Source organism: Nematolebias whitei, chromosome 14 (assembly GCF_014905685.2).
Source record: "Nematolebias whitei isolate Nwh7 chromosome 14, NemWhi1, whole genome shotgun sequence".
Taxonomy (NCBI): domain Eukaryota; kingdom Metazoa; phylum Chordata; class Actinopteri; order Cyprinodontiformes; family Rivulidae; genus Nematolebias; species Nematolebias whitei.
The window spans coordinates 38626076-38644887 of record NC_056511.1 but is presented as its reverse complement, the minus strand read 5'-3'; the positions used below and the strand labels follow the sequence as shown (position 1 = coordinate 38644887).

The following is an 18812-nucleotide window of genomic DNA, read 5'->3' as shown; positions in this document are numbered from 1 at the left end:
TACATTTGAAAACATACATGTAGTGCTTCAATCCAGTTTTGACCCGTTTGTATTGTTCATTTTCTCAGAGTTTAGTTAAATGAAACCCAGGAAGCTCAAGAGACTGAAAGTAAGGAATAACAATAAATTTATTAACAATATATACAGAATTTACAGAGACTTGACTTGGAAGGAAATGTTAAAGTACAGTATCTGTGGATGCAGAATGAAGATGGTAAGAATTTTCTTTTAGGCAGTGGATCTTCTGGAAGGTTTTATATAAAAAGAGAGTAGACTTACTCACTGGTGTTCGAGTTTGAGGAGGAGGGTAGGATTCCAGGTTCCAGGAAGGTAAGTATGGTAGGTGAACTTACCAAGTAGGTGTAGGAGAGCGGCAGGTCAGACCAGGATGAAGAGGGATGTGAGAGATCTTTCCAGTTGTAATGTCTGTTGTGAGGAAGATTGGTTTTGAGATCCAAGACAAACTCAGGCTGGAAGGTGAAGATAAGTGTCAAACTCTGAGAACACAAGAAACAGAGTCTCATCTGTGAAGAGCACAAGGAAAACTGGTAATTCACATTGTCTTAAATTGCACTAGGAACTCTGGCTGATCACTGAATAGTATTCAGTGAATACCATGAAGTAGACAAAGTCTCCACAGCATCCTCTGGCAGCCTTGGTCCTTAAATACAACAGGTGGCTCATTAGAGCGATGAGCAACAGCTAAGTAGAAGAAACTCCTCTCTGTAACTCAGGAGCTCCAAAAAGATGATGTTAATACAGAAAATCCTGGAATCTCTACAAGTTTGTGCTGTGTATGGAAAGGATCATAAGGTACAGTCATGGAGAAGAGGGTATCTGGTTTGGGAAGCTCAGGGTTGTGTCTCTACTTTATGCAAATTATATGGTTCTGTTGGCGTCTTCAGGCCATGACCTTCAGCATACATTTTGGCATTTCACAGCTGGAAAGGCAGTCAGCTCTTAGTCTGAGCCATGGTTCTCAACTGAAAACAAGTAAAGTGTCTCCTCCAGGTCAGGAATGAATCTTTGCCTCAGGTGGAGGAGTTCAAGCACTGTAGTATCTTGCTCACAAGTCATAGGATGGAAGAGGAAATGAATAAACAGTCTTGTCCTCAGTGATGAGTGCATTGTTTTGGTTGGTCATGGTGAAGAAAGAGTTAAATCAAAAAGAAAAGCTTTTGATTTCCTGGTCCATCAATGTTCCAAACATCACCTAGGTTCATGAGTTGTGGATTGTGCCTAAAAGAATGAGATCCTGAATACAAGTAGACAAAAGCAGCTTCTTTGATAGGGTGGCCGGGCTCAGCTTAAAATACAGGGCGTCATCCAGGTGGAGCTCGGAGTAGAGCTGCTGCTCTTCTGCATTGAAATGAGACAACTGAGGTGGTTCAGGCATCTAGTCAGGATGAACACCTCCTTTTGGGGGGGTTTGTTGGCATGTCCTTGTAGCAAGAAACCTCTGGGCAAACCTTTAACTCAATAAGAGATTTCTATCCTTTCTAGCCTGGAAATGCCTTGGCATCCCCCAGGAGGAACTGGAGAGTTTTGCTAGGTAGAAGGATGTCTGAGCAGAGATGAGAAAAGGCGGTGTATACCATGGACAGGTCTCCAGTCCATCACAGGGCTTCATAGAGACAAACAACCATTCACACCCTCACTCACACCTAGAGACAATTGAGAGTTACCAATTAGACTAACATGCATGTTTTTGGTCTGTGGGAGTAAACCAGAGAACCCAGAGAAAACTCATGCATGCATAAGTCTGCATGCAAATCTTTGGGTCGGGATTTGATCCAGCAACCTTCTCACTGAGAGGCAGCAATTCTACCAAACATTGTTGGTTGCACCATTGTTCCACCCATGCAGGAAGAGACTGATCTCAGGTTAACATTAGTTTAATCTGTAGCTTTCTGTTGAATAAATTATGGACTTGTTTGTTTTGTCTCTTGATAAGGGAGTTGGTTCATTCAGCAGCAGTACGATGGCCTGTCAGGAAGATGGGATCGAGCCAGCGGCTGCGATCTCAGCTGTACAAAATGAAGGCCGAGGCCACCGCTTACGTGACATCCTCAATCAGAGACGAGATGAGTTAGACGCCCTCATTTCAGAAAACAGTGAGGAAAATATTGTATTATTAAACAGAACAAAGAAGCTGATTATTAGGACTAAATCAAAGCAATGTCTTTAAAACGCTTCTGTGTTTCAGGGAATCAACCTTTTCGTGTGGTTCATAACCTCAAAAATGCAGGTAGACCTTCTTTAATACGGGGCACTCCCATTACCTGCAGGATGGACAATGTTGAGAAAAACACAAGCGGTGCACTGGTATGTTTGTTTATTTATTTATTCATTTTAATTTCTTTGTTAAAATGTTGTTATAATGCTATTAGTATTTGTGAAAGATGAAAAATTTGTGAAAAAGTTTATCATTCAGTTTAGTTTTAGTGCTTCTTTTACTCTGCTAAAGTGACTTCATTCATTCAACTTTTATTTATAAAGGTTAGTCCCATTGAGCCTTGAGGACTCATTTACAAGAGAGACCTGATTTTAGCAAAGAGTGATGACAACAGTGGTTAACAATGACAACAATAGACGATCATAAAAGAGGCATACAGATTTTTTTTTTCAAATTAAAATAAGATGGCAAAGTAGCAAAAACAGCTAGATTATAAGGTGATGTAGAAAACTAAAACAGGAACATGTCTGCATTGGTTTTTGCCAGGAACTTAACAGATGTTTAAAGCCACTTCGAGAGGTCATGATCGAGAGCTTCAGATCTTTTTGCAAGATATTCCAGGAAACAGGAGTGGAGTAGGAGAAGACCCTTTTGCCAAGTTCTGTCCTCACTGAGGGAACACTGCATGTAATAACAAAGTCCATGCTCAATAATCCAGGCATACAATCCAACATTTTTCAGTCAGGTCATCTGGACAGTTTCTTTTTTGTGCTGAAACATTTTGCCTTCGATCCGGAAGGCTTCATCAGTCAAGGAAAAACACAACAAAACTGATACATACCACTTTGGAGTAAGCTGTTAGGGGAAGAATCAGTTTTGTTGTGTGTTTCCTTGACTGATGAAGCCTTCTGGATCAAAGGCGAAACGTTTCAGCACAAAAAAAAGAAACTGTCCAGATGACCTGACTGAAAAATGTTGGACTGCAGGTAATAATGTCCTGAGAGCACATGCTGTAGCTGCACTCACGCAGAGACATGTAGGAGGAGATGTATGAAGGCAGCAGACCAAGAAGTGATTTAAAGATGAAAATGTACCAGTGAGAGAGTCTGCATGAAGTTAATGATGTCCAGTTAACCAGTGAATACTGGGTGCAGTGGTGGGTACGGTAGTTACAGCCAGTTATGAATCTTAGTGCGCCATGATAGACAGCAACCAACATCTGCAGAGTTCTTGTAGGAGCGTTCATGTAAATAATGTCACCGTAATCAATGAAGGGAAGGAAAGTCACAGATACAAGGCGTTTCCTAGCATTCAGAGTTTGACAGGATCTGTTTCTGAAAAAGAAACCCAGTTTAACTTTCAGTTTCTTTACTAGGTTTTCCACGTGAAGCTTAAAAGAGAGATGCGAATTAACCAAGATACACAAATATTTAAAGGAATCAACAAACTCAATAGGGACACCATTTGAGGACAAAATCAAAAAGAAGAACGGCTGGGACCGACTTCCTATTTGGAAAAAGCATCCCTTTGGTTTTATCGGCATTTAGGACAAGTTTGAGATGGAGCAAGTCTGTTTGAATGATGTCAAAGGCAGATTGCAAAAGCTGGAAAGTTTTAGCAACTGTTTTAGCTCAACAATAAAAACTGTCATCATCATAGAAATGTAAGGATGCATTAAGGATGCTCTGACCTACATTACCTATGTAGATTGTAAAGAGGGTGGGTCCTAAGACTGAGCCTTGTGGTACACCATTGTTGACTGTTAAATAACTGGAGGAAGTTCCATTATGTTGAACACATTGCCTCCAATGTGAGAGATAGAGAACCAACCAATGGTGTGATATGAGAAACCAATTTCTGAGAGTTTATGACACAAGACGTTATGATCCACAGTGTCAAAAGCTTTAGACAGATCTAAGAAAAGTGCAGCACAATAATTCTTAGCATCCAGTGCTTCAACAACGTCATTAAGAACCTTCAGTGAAGCAGTCGTTGTGCTGTGTTGTTTCCTGAAACCAGATTGATGGAGAGGTAAGATGTTAAATGAGTCCAAATCCTTTTTGATTTGAGAGTTTATCAATTTTTCTAGAACCTTGGCTAAAATTCAGTTTAGAGATTGGTCGATAGTTGTTCAGTGAGGTGGGGTCACCTCCCTTCAGCAAAGGAAGAACAAAGGCTGTTTTCCAGGCGTCTGGAATGGAATTGTGTCTTATGGAGAGATTAAAGATGTGGGTCACAGGGACTGTGACGATATGAGCAGCCAGCCTTAAGAAATAAGGTGGAAGTTCATCTGGTCCTGCAGATTTTTTAGGATCAAGACCTTTTAACACATTATTTACTCACAGACTAAGAACGGGGAAAGAGAAAAGGTGTGATTTACTGAAGATTGACTTGTAGGAGGGATTTGATTTGTAGAAGTTTGGTTAGTAGGGGAAGTGGCAGATTTTCCATTAGTAACTGTGTCAAACAAAGAACTAGAGGCAACAACAAAATGTTTGTTGAAACAGTTCAGGATCTCGTGCTTATTTAACACAGGAACAGAGTTAATGAGAAGTTGTGATGGGAGGTCAGATGATTGGGAGCTGCCTGAGAGAGATTTGATGCTGTATTGAATGAAGTTATTAATGAAATTATGTGAGTTCTCTGTGTCTGGTCCTTGTAGTTCTCTGAATTATTTTAGAACAAAAGTTATTATTTTGTAAGAACTGATTCATTTATTATAAACACTCATTATCTGAAGGTTATCATCTCTGCGGTTCAGCTTTTATTTCTAAACATTTCAACAAACCTATTCATAATGAAAGTGTTTAAACACTTACGTGTTCACCTGGTGCCATTTTTAGTTACGCCTGAACAACTAAAACAGTTTTGCATTTTGTATGATCTCTTCTTTTTCAAAAATAGATTCCAATTTTATGTTGATTTAAAAAGTTATGATCACTACATTTACATGTACATTTTACTTCTTTTTTTCAGGTTGAAAATGAGAGGATACAGGCTTCAATACTTGTGTTGTATTGATATTAACTAACAAATGATTTAGAGAAAATTCTTCCTTGAAGTTTACCATACTGTCTATATATATATATATATATATACGTGTGTGTGTTATGACATTAAATGCTTGATTCTAACTAATAATACACTTCCAGGATGATGAAGACACCTTGTATACGTTTCATCTAACACACGGTAATTTCCAATGGACAGTGAAGAGAAAGTACAAACACTTTCAGGAGCTGCAGCGAGACCTTTACCTCCGCAGGATACTCCTTTACTTTCGGCCTTTTGAAAGGTTTTAGTATCTATTTATCTTAGTCATGCAAATCAGCTTCCTTTTCTGAGGGATGTGCATATTAAATCTGAGCTGCTTTTAGCTTTTAATGTCAGAGCTGTTGAGTGCTGATTATTTTGACTATTCAACATTTTTTCAAAGGTTTGAAATGAATGAGCAGCAGCAGAGGAGCAGGTTGAGCAAAATGCCGAACCTGGACGGCACAGAACAGACCAGGAGGACCTCCAAAAAAGGGCTCTCAAGGTGTCCGGACTCTGTAAGAAGTTTTTTTTTGGGGGTTTTTTTTAACAAAACAAGATTGTACAAAATAATTATTTTTGTATACGTCTTTCCCACTTTGTAGAACTATTTTTTAATGTCAGTCTTCCTCAAATAAAAATTTATTATTAAAAATTATAGTTAAAGATTTTTAATAAGAAACACAAAAATATGGAAACAAATTTCTTAACATTGCAATTAATTTTCCCCTGTCGTATAGTAAAAATGTGGAATTGGAAATACACTCTGTCTGTGCATGTTGTGAGCATGATAACTTAAAAAATACGAAAGGTATTGACTTACAGTTTGGTATGTGGCTTCATCTAGACATAAGAAAGGTGCTGATTTAAAATTGGGTTGCCAAGACAAAATCCAAGATGGCCACCACCATATAGGCAACAGGTAAACCAGCCACCCCTATAATTTGAGGAAACTATACTTTCTAGTTTTTACGTTGCTTAAAAGTAGGCTATAGTTTCCTTAAACGAGTCCAAAAAAAAGCAAGGTGTTGGCTGTTCCTCAGCGTTCCTCCTATTATTCACTCTAGGAGCTACTGACTCTTCCTCACTATCTACCGCTTGCGTAGACATCTTTTCAGGTGTCTAGCTTGCTCAGGTAGATAAGACAGGAGACATTTTCTTTGTTGAACTGGTAGCCATACTGCACCGCTCTGGCTCGAACACGCACCGGAACATGAATGCAGGAAGGCTCCACCTTTATTACTTTTCAGTAGTGCGTAACCTTCCACCCTACAAAGTCGTGCCATCCCCAAAGGAAAATACAACAGTGGCATACATTGTACTCAACACAAGGCACAGCTTTCATTTTGGTGCTTGGCTTTATCTAGCCATAACAAAAGTCTATCAAAATTGGGTTGCCACATCAAAACTCCAAAATGGCCACCACCATGTATATACTATATGTAAACTGGCTACCCCAACCTTTTCAGGAAACCACACTTTCTAGTTTGTATATTGGTTAACTTAAAAGTATTGTTTCCTCAAATGATTAGTGTGGCCGAATATTAATCTCTGGTGGCCAAGGCCATCATTGGCCATCTCCTAGCTCCATCATTGCACCTGATGGTAAATTAAATTGCTCCCTCAATTCATCAGGATCTGTCACTCTATGCTGCCTCGGTCAAGCAAAAATAAAATGTGTTCTTCTACACAGTGTAACTTGTACACAATTGAATATCTTGCACCAAAAACATTAAGGTTCACTTGCATTCACTGTTTAATTCCAGTCTAGAAAAACATCCATCCATCTTTACTGGCTTCTTCCTTTTTGGGTCACGGGGGTCACTGGCGTACATGTCCAGCCATCATTGTGCAAAAAGCGGGGTACACCCTGGACAAGCCTCCAGTTCATCACAGGGACACATAGAGACAAACGAGACAAACAACCATTGACTTTCTCACTCACACCTAGGGACAATTTAAATCAACTTAACGTGCATGTTTTTGGTATGTGGGAGGAAACCGAAGTGCCCAGAGAAACCCACGCATGCACATAGATAACATGCAAACTCCACATATACACAGTCGGGATTAGATCCAGCGACCTGCTCGCTGAGAGGCAGCGACTCTACCAATTGCCCCACCGTACCGCCCCATCCAGAAAAACATTCACCTTAAAAACTACAAACATTCACTATTCAAATCCTTCAGTGACAGTGGGCAGCGGCGTACCTCTTGTTTTGTATGTAACATGTTAGGCTAAGCAATAAACTTTGTTTTTCATTTGTTTGACATTATTTCTCATTCAATTTTTTATGCACAGAAACACCTCGAGGACTACCTGAATAGTGTGCTGGAGAAATCATTTTGCAGAAATGCCGGCAGCATGGTAAACTCTTCAACAACTGATATTGTTTCATTACTAAGCTGGCATGCATGAATCATGTGGAGTGATTACATTTGACTTTTTCAGATGGATTTCCTCTACATCAGTCCTCTTTCCTTTATCAATGATTTGGGGCCCAAAGGCTTGTAAGTAACGCACTTACCTAAACGATCTTAAAGCACCTGATGAATACTCATTCTGCTGTATGCTTGGATTTTTCTCAGGGAGGGACCGATCATCAAGAGTTCCGGGGGCTACGAGACACATGCCCTGCAATGCATTTGCAATAACACATGCTGTTTCCTGTGGTCACACCGCTGGATGGTGGTGAAAGACTCCTTCCTCATGTTCATCAACCGAGATGACGCCACCATCAACGGTGTGATGCTTTTTGACCCCAAGTTCCAAGTGAAAGTGCAACAAACTGGACTCTGCATTGAGAACACAGCAAGGTGGGTCCACTCTGAGAGATTCCAGAGGTAAGCCAGGGCTGGAGCGGAACTGGTTCTTAAAAAAATAAAATAAAATAAATAAATTAGAACCAGTTCGTTTTCTACAGTCAGAAAAATAATTTGGAGATCCGTCATTGAAAGTCTCTTCTGGTAAATATTTGATCCTCCCTCTGTATTCTGAGTTTCTGGATCACAGAGCAAGGAGACACTTTATCTCCACAGATAAGTTTTTAGTCTCGTTGTTCCTGCAAAAGTGTCTCATACAAACCATGTTGCTTGGTGAGCCATTAGTCTAGCCTAGACAAAGACTCCCCTCTTTCTTCCCACTCTGTGCTCTAACTGATATCATGATTGACAAGGTAATAACTACTGATAATTAGCTGGCAACACAATGACTTAGTGGTTAGCACTGTTGCCTGACAGCAAGAAGACCCTGGTTTGGACCTGGGCTCTTTCTGTGTGTTCTCATGTCCTCCTGTCTGTTTTTTTGTTTGTTTTTTTTTTGGTACTCTGGTTTCTAACCAGGATAATCATTGTGAAAAAAATCACATCACGAAGCTGCTGATTTATTTCATGTTGATGTGTTCATGCGTGCTCATCTGCTCACACAGACTCATGTTCACGCTGCTGTTCGGCTTATTGTTTTTGTACTTAGTGCTTAGTATAGTTTTAGTTAACTTTTTCTTATTTTATATCTTAGATCTTATTACTGTTTTTCTTTTACGTTTTATGCTTTTGTTGGCTGTAACTGGGACCCTGTGTACACAATTTCATTCCACCACATGTACCACATGTGGTGTGTATGACAAATAAAGAACCTTGAATCCTTTCTTCCCACAGTCCAAAAACATGCATGTTAGGCTGCCTTCAAGTCCAGGCCTCCCTTGCAAAAGAGATATGTGATATCAGTGGTATTTTATTGGTTAAATAAAGGTAAATAAATAAAATAACTATTATACAGGACACTTTAAAGATGGCTAGATTATTCTTTTAGCTATGTGACTGGATATTTAAACAAAGAAAAGGAACACACTTCAAAGGAGGTTGTTGTTTTTTTTTTTATCATGGCATCAATTTTGCTGGTTGTTCTCCATGAACTCACCTCCAGCTTCTGAATTTATTTGTCATATTTTTACTCTGGTCTAGCAAAGAGTTGATATTAAGACAACACTGTTTGTTTCTGGTGATAGATAGTGAGCAATGTTGTGTTTGAGTGTTTGAGCACACTTGTGTAGACAAGCTTCAGTTTGTGACACATCCCTTTTATCCCTGTTGTGGATGGTTCAGACCAAGAATGCAGGCTGGACATGAGGATTTAAAAAAAAAACCAAATATATTTATTTGACTATAAAACTGTGGCAAGAGATGAAGAATGCAGAAGTGAAGTGAGCATGGCGAGCGAATATGTTGACAAGGATATGTGAGAGATAGGCTGCAGCTGAGATGGATGGGAATGAGGAACAGGTGAGGTGGGCGTGGCAGACTGACTACAAAAACACTGAGAATGAATAAGAAATGGCACAGTGTGGCTAAAAAAAGAAGAAAATAAACACAAGAATACCAAAGCAATCCTAACAACATGTATAAAATAGATTAAAAGCAAAGCTAACAAAAACACAGATCCTCACACCTGTTTGCTTTTGGTCAGGAGCGTGATAATTAAGTGCAGCAGCGACAAAGAAACAGAATGGTGGGGCGACGAAATCAAACGGCTGACAGAAGCATGTGACTTTCTCAAAGTGCATCGATTTGGTGGCTTTGCTCCTCCACGAGAGAACACGCTCACTAAATGGTCAGTTTGATAATCCGCTGCTATTCACAACAAGTGCAACACCAGTCAATGTTAACATGCTATTAACCAATTGATTGATTTTCATGGAAGGTATGTGAATGGAAGTGGCTACTTTGCCGACCTGGCTGATGCTCTTAAGAAAGCAAAGGAGGAGATTTTCATCACTGATTGGTGGTGAGAACCAGAATTCAGATTTGCTAATTTACTAACATACTGATGTCTATGTATCTTTAACAACAAAATATACATTTTGTTCATTATGAAGTGTATTTCTTATGTGAAACAATGTCAAAATCTTTTTTTTTTGTCAGGCTCAGTCCTAAAGTGTTCCTAAAGAGGCCAGCAAATGATAAGGATTGGAGGCTGGACAAGATCCTTCAAGAGAGAGCAGTACAGATTCCTTCTTTTCTGAGATTCATTTTATTGGTTTTCTTGTGGTTTTTATTATGAAATCATTTCTATTTCAACTCCTTTTTCTGCAGAAGGATGGAGTGAAAGTATTTATCCTGCTGTACAGAGAGGTGACGTATGCACTTTCCATCAATAGCAACTACAGCAAGAGAGCTCTAAGGAAGAAACATCGAAACATCAAGGTCTGTGATCTCTTTGCAAAACTATTAACAGAAAGCCATGTTATGAATGCTCATTATTCTTTTTTTACACTAAAGTGATAATTTCACACTTGTCATCCATCAGGTGATACGGCATCCTGACCATGTGTCATCTGGGGTGATCTTTTGGGCTCACCATGAAAAGATGGTGGCCATTGACCAAACCGTAGCTTTTGTCGGCGGGATTGATCTGACATTAGGGAGGTGGGATGACAATCAGTACCGGCTAACAGACCTAGGTTTTGCAGAGGGGTCAAACGGTGTGTCTGAGGAGCAGCTAAACAAAAGCTGGTTCTCTTGTCATGTGGGTGCCTCTCATAACCAGGACAATGATTCAACTGATGGTCCCAAGACTGGCAATCAACCAAAACAGGGTTCTAGAAATCTGTCTGGCAACACTAAACTGTGGCTTGGCCAAGATTACAACAACTTTGTCTTAAAAGACTGGGTCAAACCAGAAAAGCCATTTCAAGGTATGTCATCCAAACATTAGTCAGTGTCAAGAGTAATCCCCAAGTCTTTGAATGCTGGGATGAGCTGATTTTTGTTGTTTTTCTTGTAGAAAACGTTGATCGGACTAGAGTTCCTCGCATGCCGTGGCGTGACCTGTCTGCGGCTGTCCATGGCGGAGCAGCCAGGGATGTGGCCAGACACTTTATCCAACGCTGGAACCTCAACAAGGTGACTTACCTTCTGTCATAAAAGGTTTTGAATGTACATCCAAATATGCTCAAACATACAGCATATTTCTTTAAAAACCCATTGTTTGTGAAAATGGGGTATTAGTGATGCGATGGGACTAGGTATAGAAATTAGTTTATAGAAAGCTAAAGCAAATTTAATGGAAGTATCCAAAGCAGTAAACACAAAATCCAAACTCGAAATTTTTACTGAAGGTTACTAAACTGAACATGCACACTCTGAGAGTTGATTAAAAGGAATATGTAGACTTTTGTATTGCACTAACCTTACAGAACAATCTGACTTGATTTGCTATTGTTGTCTTTAGATCTCAAAAAGGAAGTACAGAGACAACTTTTACCCTTACCTTGTTCCCAAGTCTCACTCCACTGCTGACTCACTGCCATTCATCGTGCCTGGCTCCAGCAAAGCCAAAGTTCAGGTATTTCAGCTCACACACACGCACACACACATTTGTGTTAGTTCCCCTATAAGTGTCCTTACAGTTTTAAAAAAGATCGAGTGCTCATGTCATAAAAATACAGAAATTGAAAAAAAATTGTGTGTTCAATGACAACAATGTTGTAAAGTTTTATGGTATCCTTTCTTCAGGTGTTGCGCTCTGCTGATCGGTGGTCAACTAAAAGGTTGGAAACCTCAATCCAGAATGCCTACATACACACTATAGAGAAGAGTGAGCACTTCATCTACATTGAGGTAAAACAGCAAAACATTCTGTGATCAATGTCATAAAAAGGAAGCTGTGGTGAAAGGAACAGAAACTGTTGCAATCTCATGAATGAGACATTCCAGGAATACTCACTGCATTTACCTCAAATTAACTTTTGGAGCCAACCCAATTCAAGATGGCTGCTACAGCAACACCGATAATTAAGTCAATTTTACAGAACCGAGCTCAAATTTGAGATGGTCGCATCCTGTGCCTTGTTTACTTGTGAACATTCTCAGGAAACGTTACCATTTTTTTTCCATGTTGATTGAGAAGTTGTTTTCACTGTAATGCTGTTCTCCTAAAATCTGCTGTAGTTCCCATGCCGGGTCACTAGTTGGCGCTGTGATTTTTGTATTTCAACTTTGCCAACACAAGTCTCAAGCATGAAAACAGCTGCGTCTAACAGTGACTACAAGAACATTCAGTTGGACAGTGGATATGTGTTTTGGTTACTCTCATATGTCGAAAAAGGGTGAATAGCACAAACTGCACTCTGCTATCCACCATAGCTACTGTTGTTCATCTACATGCACAACAAGACGAGTGAGTGCAGATACCCGTATTGTGCATGCACAATTTCCCACCGATGCAGGACATTTCCAAAAACCTCCACTCTGAGACCCGAATTCAAAAAGCTTCACGTCAGAGAAAATGACTGCTGCTGTGCTGTGTGGTCTATGAATGATTCGCAAGATGCACAACATATGGAATCCAGATGACTGTAACAGTTAAAATATACACTTTAATAAACACAATCATCTGAACAGACAGAGAGTTGGGAGCCCCAACCAAAATAAAGACAGAGAGAAGCCTCGAACCAGACAGCGCTTGATTGTTGGATTTGGGCCGCTCCCCTCAACCTATAAACCAGGAAACTAACCCTACAATCAAAATACATTAAAAAGGACTGTGGGTAATGCCCAGGAACAGCTAACAATTCATAACTATTAATAAAAGTGGCAATGTGCAATGCTAGCATCTATATGGAAGGAGCAGGTACGAGCTTAGGGATGGAGAGCAGAACCAGCAACCACAAACATTGTACGAACTTTTTAGGCCTCTCCTCTCTGCTCTTTGCTCGTCTAGCAGGCAGAGCTTGTTCTTTTTAAGTCCCATCAGCCAATCACAACTAAAACAAGAAATACATCAATCAAGCAGACACGCAAAAAGTGGCACAGCGGCATGTAAGAAGAATCGCCCAAACACATAGGCTACTTAAAAACAGTGCTGCGTAAACTGGGCTTGAGTCACTCACAACAAATACATTTTTCATCTGTGTAATTAATGCTGCCTGAGATTTTGCAAAGTATTGTTTTTCAAGGTTTGACAAAAACTCCTTTTTCGACATAAAATGATTGTCTAATACTTTGACTTAAAAGAATGCAGGGGTGAAAGGAATACTAGGTCTTTAACTGACATCTATGTAAGATTTTTTTGAGCTCGTAATTTGTCTACTTTGACTTCACCTCAGACTGAGTCACCATCTTCTTTGCCTTTAGAACCAGTTCTTCATCAGCTGTGCTGATAATAAGACCGTCTACAACGGGATTGGTGATGCAATTGTAAAACGGATTCTTCGTGCTCATAGGTGGGACTGATTTGTATTCTGCAGATTTGTACTACATCTTGTTAATTTTCTATTAGCACATTTGTGAACCTGTTAGATTTTAGTTAGCTAGAACACAGTCTAATAATTAGTGAAAGGAATATTTTGTGTTTAAAGATGCAAACCATAGATTAAAGGTGGAACCATAGACATGGAAGCAGTGACTGTTGTGTGTTGTCGCAGCACAAAGAAGAAGTTCAGGGTGTTTGTGGTGATTCCTCTGCTTCCTGGGTTCGAGGGAGACATTAAAACAGGAGGTGGAAATGCCATTCGGACAATTCTGCACTTCACTTACAGGTGAGAGTCCTAACCCTCCTTTGTCAGGTTGCTCTCAGCCCACAGAACAGAAATAGCAAGTAGAACTTGTGACAACCACACAACATGTTTTCTGCATTATTTTTATTCAACAGAGACCCGTTTCCCATCAGTGTGTAGGTATGTTAGTACAGGCTCTGTCACTCATAGTAGGTTTAATAAATGTATTTATTTGTGGAAACACACAGAAATTTATTATGCTAGATAAATCTATCTATCTATCTAAAGGTTCTGCCGTCAACAGGACCCTCTGTTCTTGCCATTATTAACAGCAGTTTGGCTACAGGTGTGGTTCCTGATGGTTTAAAACATGCAGTGGTAACTCCACTAATTAAAAAACCCGGACTTGACCCTGCAGCTTGTTCAAACTTCAGGCTAATCTCAAAACTTCCATTTCTTTCTAAAATCTTGGAGAAAATTGTTTTTAGTCAACTAACTAAGTTTTTGAAGGTAAATGGATTTTTTGAGATTTTTCAATCAGGATTTAAACAACTGCACAGCACCGAGACAGCTTTAGTAAGGGTCTGTAATGACATTCTGCTAGCAAATGACTCTGGTCAGTCTGTGATCTTGGTACTCCTCGACCTTACCGCTGCATATGACACTGTTGATCACATCATCCTTATGTCACGGCTAGAACACTGGGTTGGGATTACTGGTGTGGCGCTAGAATGGTTCCGTTCGTGTCTGAGTGACAGGAGTTTTTGTGTTAACTTTGACAATCATTTATCTGCTTCTGTCCCTCTTTCCTGTGGGGTCCCGCAAGGCTCCATTCTTGGACCCCTTCTGTTCTCTTTGTTTCTGCTCCCCTTGGGGTCCATCCTGAGGAAACATGGTATTTTGTTTCATTGTTACGCCAATGATTCTCAGATCTATCTGCCTTTAAAACTCAACAGTTTCTGCTCCAACCACCCTTTGCTAAAATGTCTTGATGACATCAAGACCTGGATGGCTGTGAACTTCTTGAGTTTTAACGATCAGAAGACTGAGGTCATTGTGTTTAACCCAAGCTCTGTCACTGATCCTGTAAACCTGCACTCCTTTCAGCCACATCTAAAGCAGTCGGTTAACAATTTCGGGGTAGTGTTAGACTCGGACTTTAAGTTTAATAAACAGATCAACTCTGTTCTACAAAAAAGCTTTTTTCAGCTAAAGCAGATAGCAAAGTTTAAGTCCGTTCTGTCCAGATCCAACCTTGAAAAACTAGTCCATGCATTTATTACAACTCGGCTGGACTACTGTAACTCACTTTATGTTGGGGTCAGTCAGGCTTCACTTTGTCTCCAGCTCGTACAAAATGCAGCAGCTAGGCTTTTAACAGGAACTCGCAGGTTTGAGCACATTACTCCGGTTCTGTCCTCCCTTCACTGGCTTCCTGTGCGTGTCAGAATAAATTAAAAAATTCTCCTGCTGACATTCAAGTGCATTAATGGCCTCGCACCATCATACCTCTCCGACCTTCTTCATCCTTATGCTCCTTCTCGGGCTTTGAGATCATCAGACCAGCTGCTTTTGTCCGTACCTAAAACCAGGCTGAAGCTCAGAGGAGATCGAGCGTTCTCAGTCGTGGGCCCTAAACTTTGGAACAATCTGCCCATCAACATTCGACAGGCCACCTCAGTCTCTGCTTTTAAAGCTCTCCTAAAAACACACCTATACTCATGACATTTAACACAGTGTGATCAGATTTAGATCTAGTTTTTCATTGATGCTGATTCTGTTTATGCTTTTTGTTATTATTCCTATTTAACACAAGGTCATCAGGTCTGATTTAGTATTCCATTGTTTCTGACTGAGTTTATGCTTTTTGCTATTATTTCCTTGACTTTTGACACAATGTGATCTGATTTAGTATTTCTTTGTTTCTAATTATGTTTTCGGTTTTATATTTTTATTCCATGTGCTGTAAATATATCTTGTTACTTTTTATTTGATGTTATGCTATTTTTGTTAAGCACTTTGGTAACAGTTTCTGTTTTAAATGTGCTCTATAAATAAATCTGACTTGACTTGACTATACAACAGACTCAAAGTTTTATGGTTTATATGCAAAAAGAAAAATATTTGACCAAGTTGAATAAAACCATATTCTTTGGACTGCGGTGCTAACAACAAAATATAGTTTATTGGGGGGTGGGGGGTCTGTTTTTTGGACAAAATTATAGAAAATTATTAAATGATTGAGTGAATAAATTTGATAACTAACTCATTTTATAGTATATTTTTGTTGGTGCTATATATAAATGTAAAACTGCTTATTTGTATGGATTTTTCATGTATAAGGACGATTTGCCGTGGAGAGGTGTCCATCCTGTCTCAGCTTAGTAAAGGTAAGTTTTGGTTTTCTATCTGCTTTGGTTTATTAAAATATTCAATGAGTTGACCCACTAATTCGTTTTGGACTGTTTAACATGAGTGTTTTTCTTTCTGTCACTCCTTTAAATCAAATCTACTCATCCATGGCATCTGCCTACCATGCCATTCTCTGACCTTTTTAAACCTTTTTTTTTTTTTAAACTTACACATATGCATTAAACTCCTTGTTAATCTTCACAGAAAGTAATTATCCACTGTAAATGATCTCATTCTGATTTGTCCCTCAGTGATAGACAACTGGCAAGACTACATCACTTTTTGTGGTCTCAGAACACACTCCAAGCTCTCCGGGTTACTTGTCACTGAGCTGATCTACGTTCACAGCAAGATTCTAATAGCCGATGACCGCCGTTACATCATTGGTGAGACTGATTGTAACATCATTTAAGGTAGTATCTCACTGGGTTGTGGATATTTGGACATGAAACAATACATAAAAAAGCAGTTATTGGGGGAATTTCCAATATGTTTTGTGACTTTCACAGTGGTGTAAGTCACAGAAAGGCGTGCAGTTTATTCTCGAATTTTGAACATGTTCAAGCAATGTGTACAACAAATTTCCCTCAATAGTCACATAATTAGTACGGGCGTCATGAACCAATTTTTTGACTCCTTCACAAGACCTCTTCTTTGATAGAAAATACCCCAAACAAATGTCCAGGTCTACAAACCAAACCGACAGAGGAGGAAGCCAAATCATATGAAAGCAAATTTGTCAAAATGCATACTGACAGGTCACAAAACCTCTGGGAGAATGCCTTTTGGAAAAATGAGACACAACTGAAGCTGTCTGACAAAACTGGAAAAAAGTCACCTCAGCCCAATGTTCACAGACGCAAAATTGAAACAATAAAAGAACATTGAAACTACAGTGAAACATGGAGGATGATCGGTTCGGTTCTGGGACTGCTCTTGGCACAGGAGGTCTTGAATCTGTACAGGGCACAATGAATTTTCAAGACTATCAAAGCATTCTGGAGATAAAGGTGCTTCCCAGTGTAAGAAAGTTTAATCTCCATTGCAGGTCATGGGTCCTCAACCATGATAATGACCATGGTGCACCCAGGTCAGCTGGGAAACATAGTCTTTCATTGTGTCCTGGGTCTTCCCCAGGGTCTCCTCTCATTTGGACATGCCCGTAATACCTCCCTAAAGAAGCATCCAGGGGGCATCCTTACTAGATGCCTAAACCAATCCAACTGGCTCATCTCAATGTGGAGAAGCAGTGACTCTACTCCAAGTCTCCAACACTTCTTACCCTACTTCTAAGACAAAGTTCAGCTACCCTGCAGACAACTTATTTTGAACCCCTTTATTCACAGTCTCACTCCCTCGGTCATTACTCAGATTTCATGACCATAGATGAGGGTGGGAACTGAGCCCAACTATTAACGGAGTACGCAGTACTGCAGATGCTGCACAAATCTATTTGTTGATCACATGCCCTGTTCTGCCCTAACTCATGAACAAAACCCCAAGATACTCTTCCATTTGAGGCAGCACCTTACTCCCAACTCAGAGAAAGCAGTCCAACCTTTTCCAACTGAGGACCATGAACTTAGATTTGAAGGTGCTGATCCTCATCCCAGCTGCTTCTCAATCAACTGCAAACTGCTTCAGTGAGAGATGTAGATCATGGCTTGACGATGCCAACAGGACCACATTTTCTGCAATAGCAGACAGAACTTGAGGTCATCAAATTGAGCCCCTTCTGGTTTTATTCTCTTCCTGCTCGTGTCAGCTCTTGGGTTGAGATGATTTAAGTGTCTAATCTTAACTTTAAATATGACAGATGTCTCCAAGTTACAGCAATTGCTTGACTGCTGTGACTGCCTCAAAGGGACATGCAACAAAATATGAAGTCAAGGGTACTATCCTTTTTCTTAATACCATTTATATTATGGTTTTTATTCTGTTGAACCAAAACTCACAAGCATTTGCTGATTTTTCATTAATTGATTTTCAGTAATTAGTTTCAAGTTATTTTAGTTTTATTCCTTTAATCTAAGGATACCAGCAAATTTATCTGTTTACATAAATAATCCTAACTGACCCAAAGTAAACAAAAATGGCCTTGGACTGTCAATTTTACAGATATGTAGATAAAATTGGGTGTTTTAGTAGCTAAGTCTTTCCCAAAACATTTACCAAGTGCTAAATGACTAAGATCTTGCACAAACTTTACCATTAACTACTGTGGTCAACATCTGTCAGCAAAATATCTTAAAATATCTCAACCACTGAGAATTTAACTCTCAAACTAATTACATATGATCTTTTTTACGTACCTTGGAATATGTCAGGTAATAAACTGATTTGATTTAAATTTACACATTCATTCAACCTTTATTTATACAGATTAGTCTCATTGAGTCACGAGGACTCGTGCACAAGAGAGACCTGTTTTAAACAAAGAACACAGATGTGGTACAGACAACAATAGACAATCATATAAAAACATGAAAAGTAAATAGAAGAAATTATATAAAAAACAAAAACAAAAACAGCTAGATTATAAAATGATGTAAAATACTAAAAACAGGAACATGTCTGCGTTGATTTTTGTGATAGATAGATAGATAGATAGATAGATAGATAGATAGATAGATAGATAGATAGATAGATAGATAGATAGATAGATAGATAGATAGATAGATAGATAGATAGATAGA

General features: G+C 39.4%; 1 protein-coding gene across 1 annotated transcript in view; it reads left to right on the top strand.

The window, feature by feature from the left end:
• The first annotated feature begins 1924 nt into the window (after positions 1 to 1924).
• LOC119420298 (phospholipase D1-like) overlaps positions 1925 to 18812 on the top strand; it is an 18662-nt gene continuing 1774 nt past the window's right edge. Inside the window, exons 1-20 of the mRNA XM_037687686.1 lie at positions 1925 to 2114; positions 2207 to 2325; positions 5329 to 5471; positions 5613 to 5727; positions 7512 to 7577; positions 7662 to 7720; positions 7799 to 8026; positions 9675 to 9818; positions 9909 to 9992; positions 10130 to 10208; positions 10301 to 10411; positions 10515 to 10902; positions 10992 to 11110; positions 11439 to 11552; positions 11723 to 11827; positions 13343 to 13431; positions 13633 to 13746; positions 16048 to 16094; positions 16368 to 16502; positions 16626 to 16629. Of these exons, the coding sequence (XP_037543614.1) occupies positions 1925 to 2114; positions 2207 to 2325; positions 5329 to 5471; positions 5613 to 5727; positions 7512 to 7577; positions 7662 to 7720; positions 7799 to 8026; positions 9675 to 9818; positions 9909 to 9992; positions 10130 to 10208; positions 10301 to 10411; positions 10515 to 10902; positions 10992 to 11110; positions 11439 to 11552; positions 11723 to 11827; positions 13343 to 13431; positions 13633 to 13746; positions 16048 to 16094; positions 16368 to 16502; positions 16626 to 16629 (2453 nt within the window). The remainder of the gene's footprint in view (positions 2115 to 2206; positions 2326 to 5328; positions 5472 to 5612; positions 5728 to 7511; positions 7578 to 7661; positions 7721 to 7798; positions 8027 to 9674; positions 9819 to 9908; positions 9993 to 10129; positions 10209 to 10300; positions 10412 to 10514; positions 10903 to 10991; positions 11111 to 11438; positions 11553 to 11722; positions 11828 to 13342; positions 13432 to 13632; positions 13747 to 16047; positions 16095 to 16367; positions 16503 to 16625; positions 16630 to 18812) is intronic.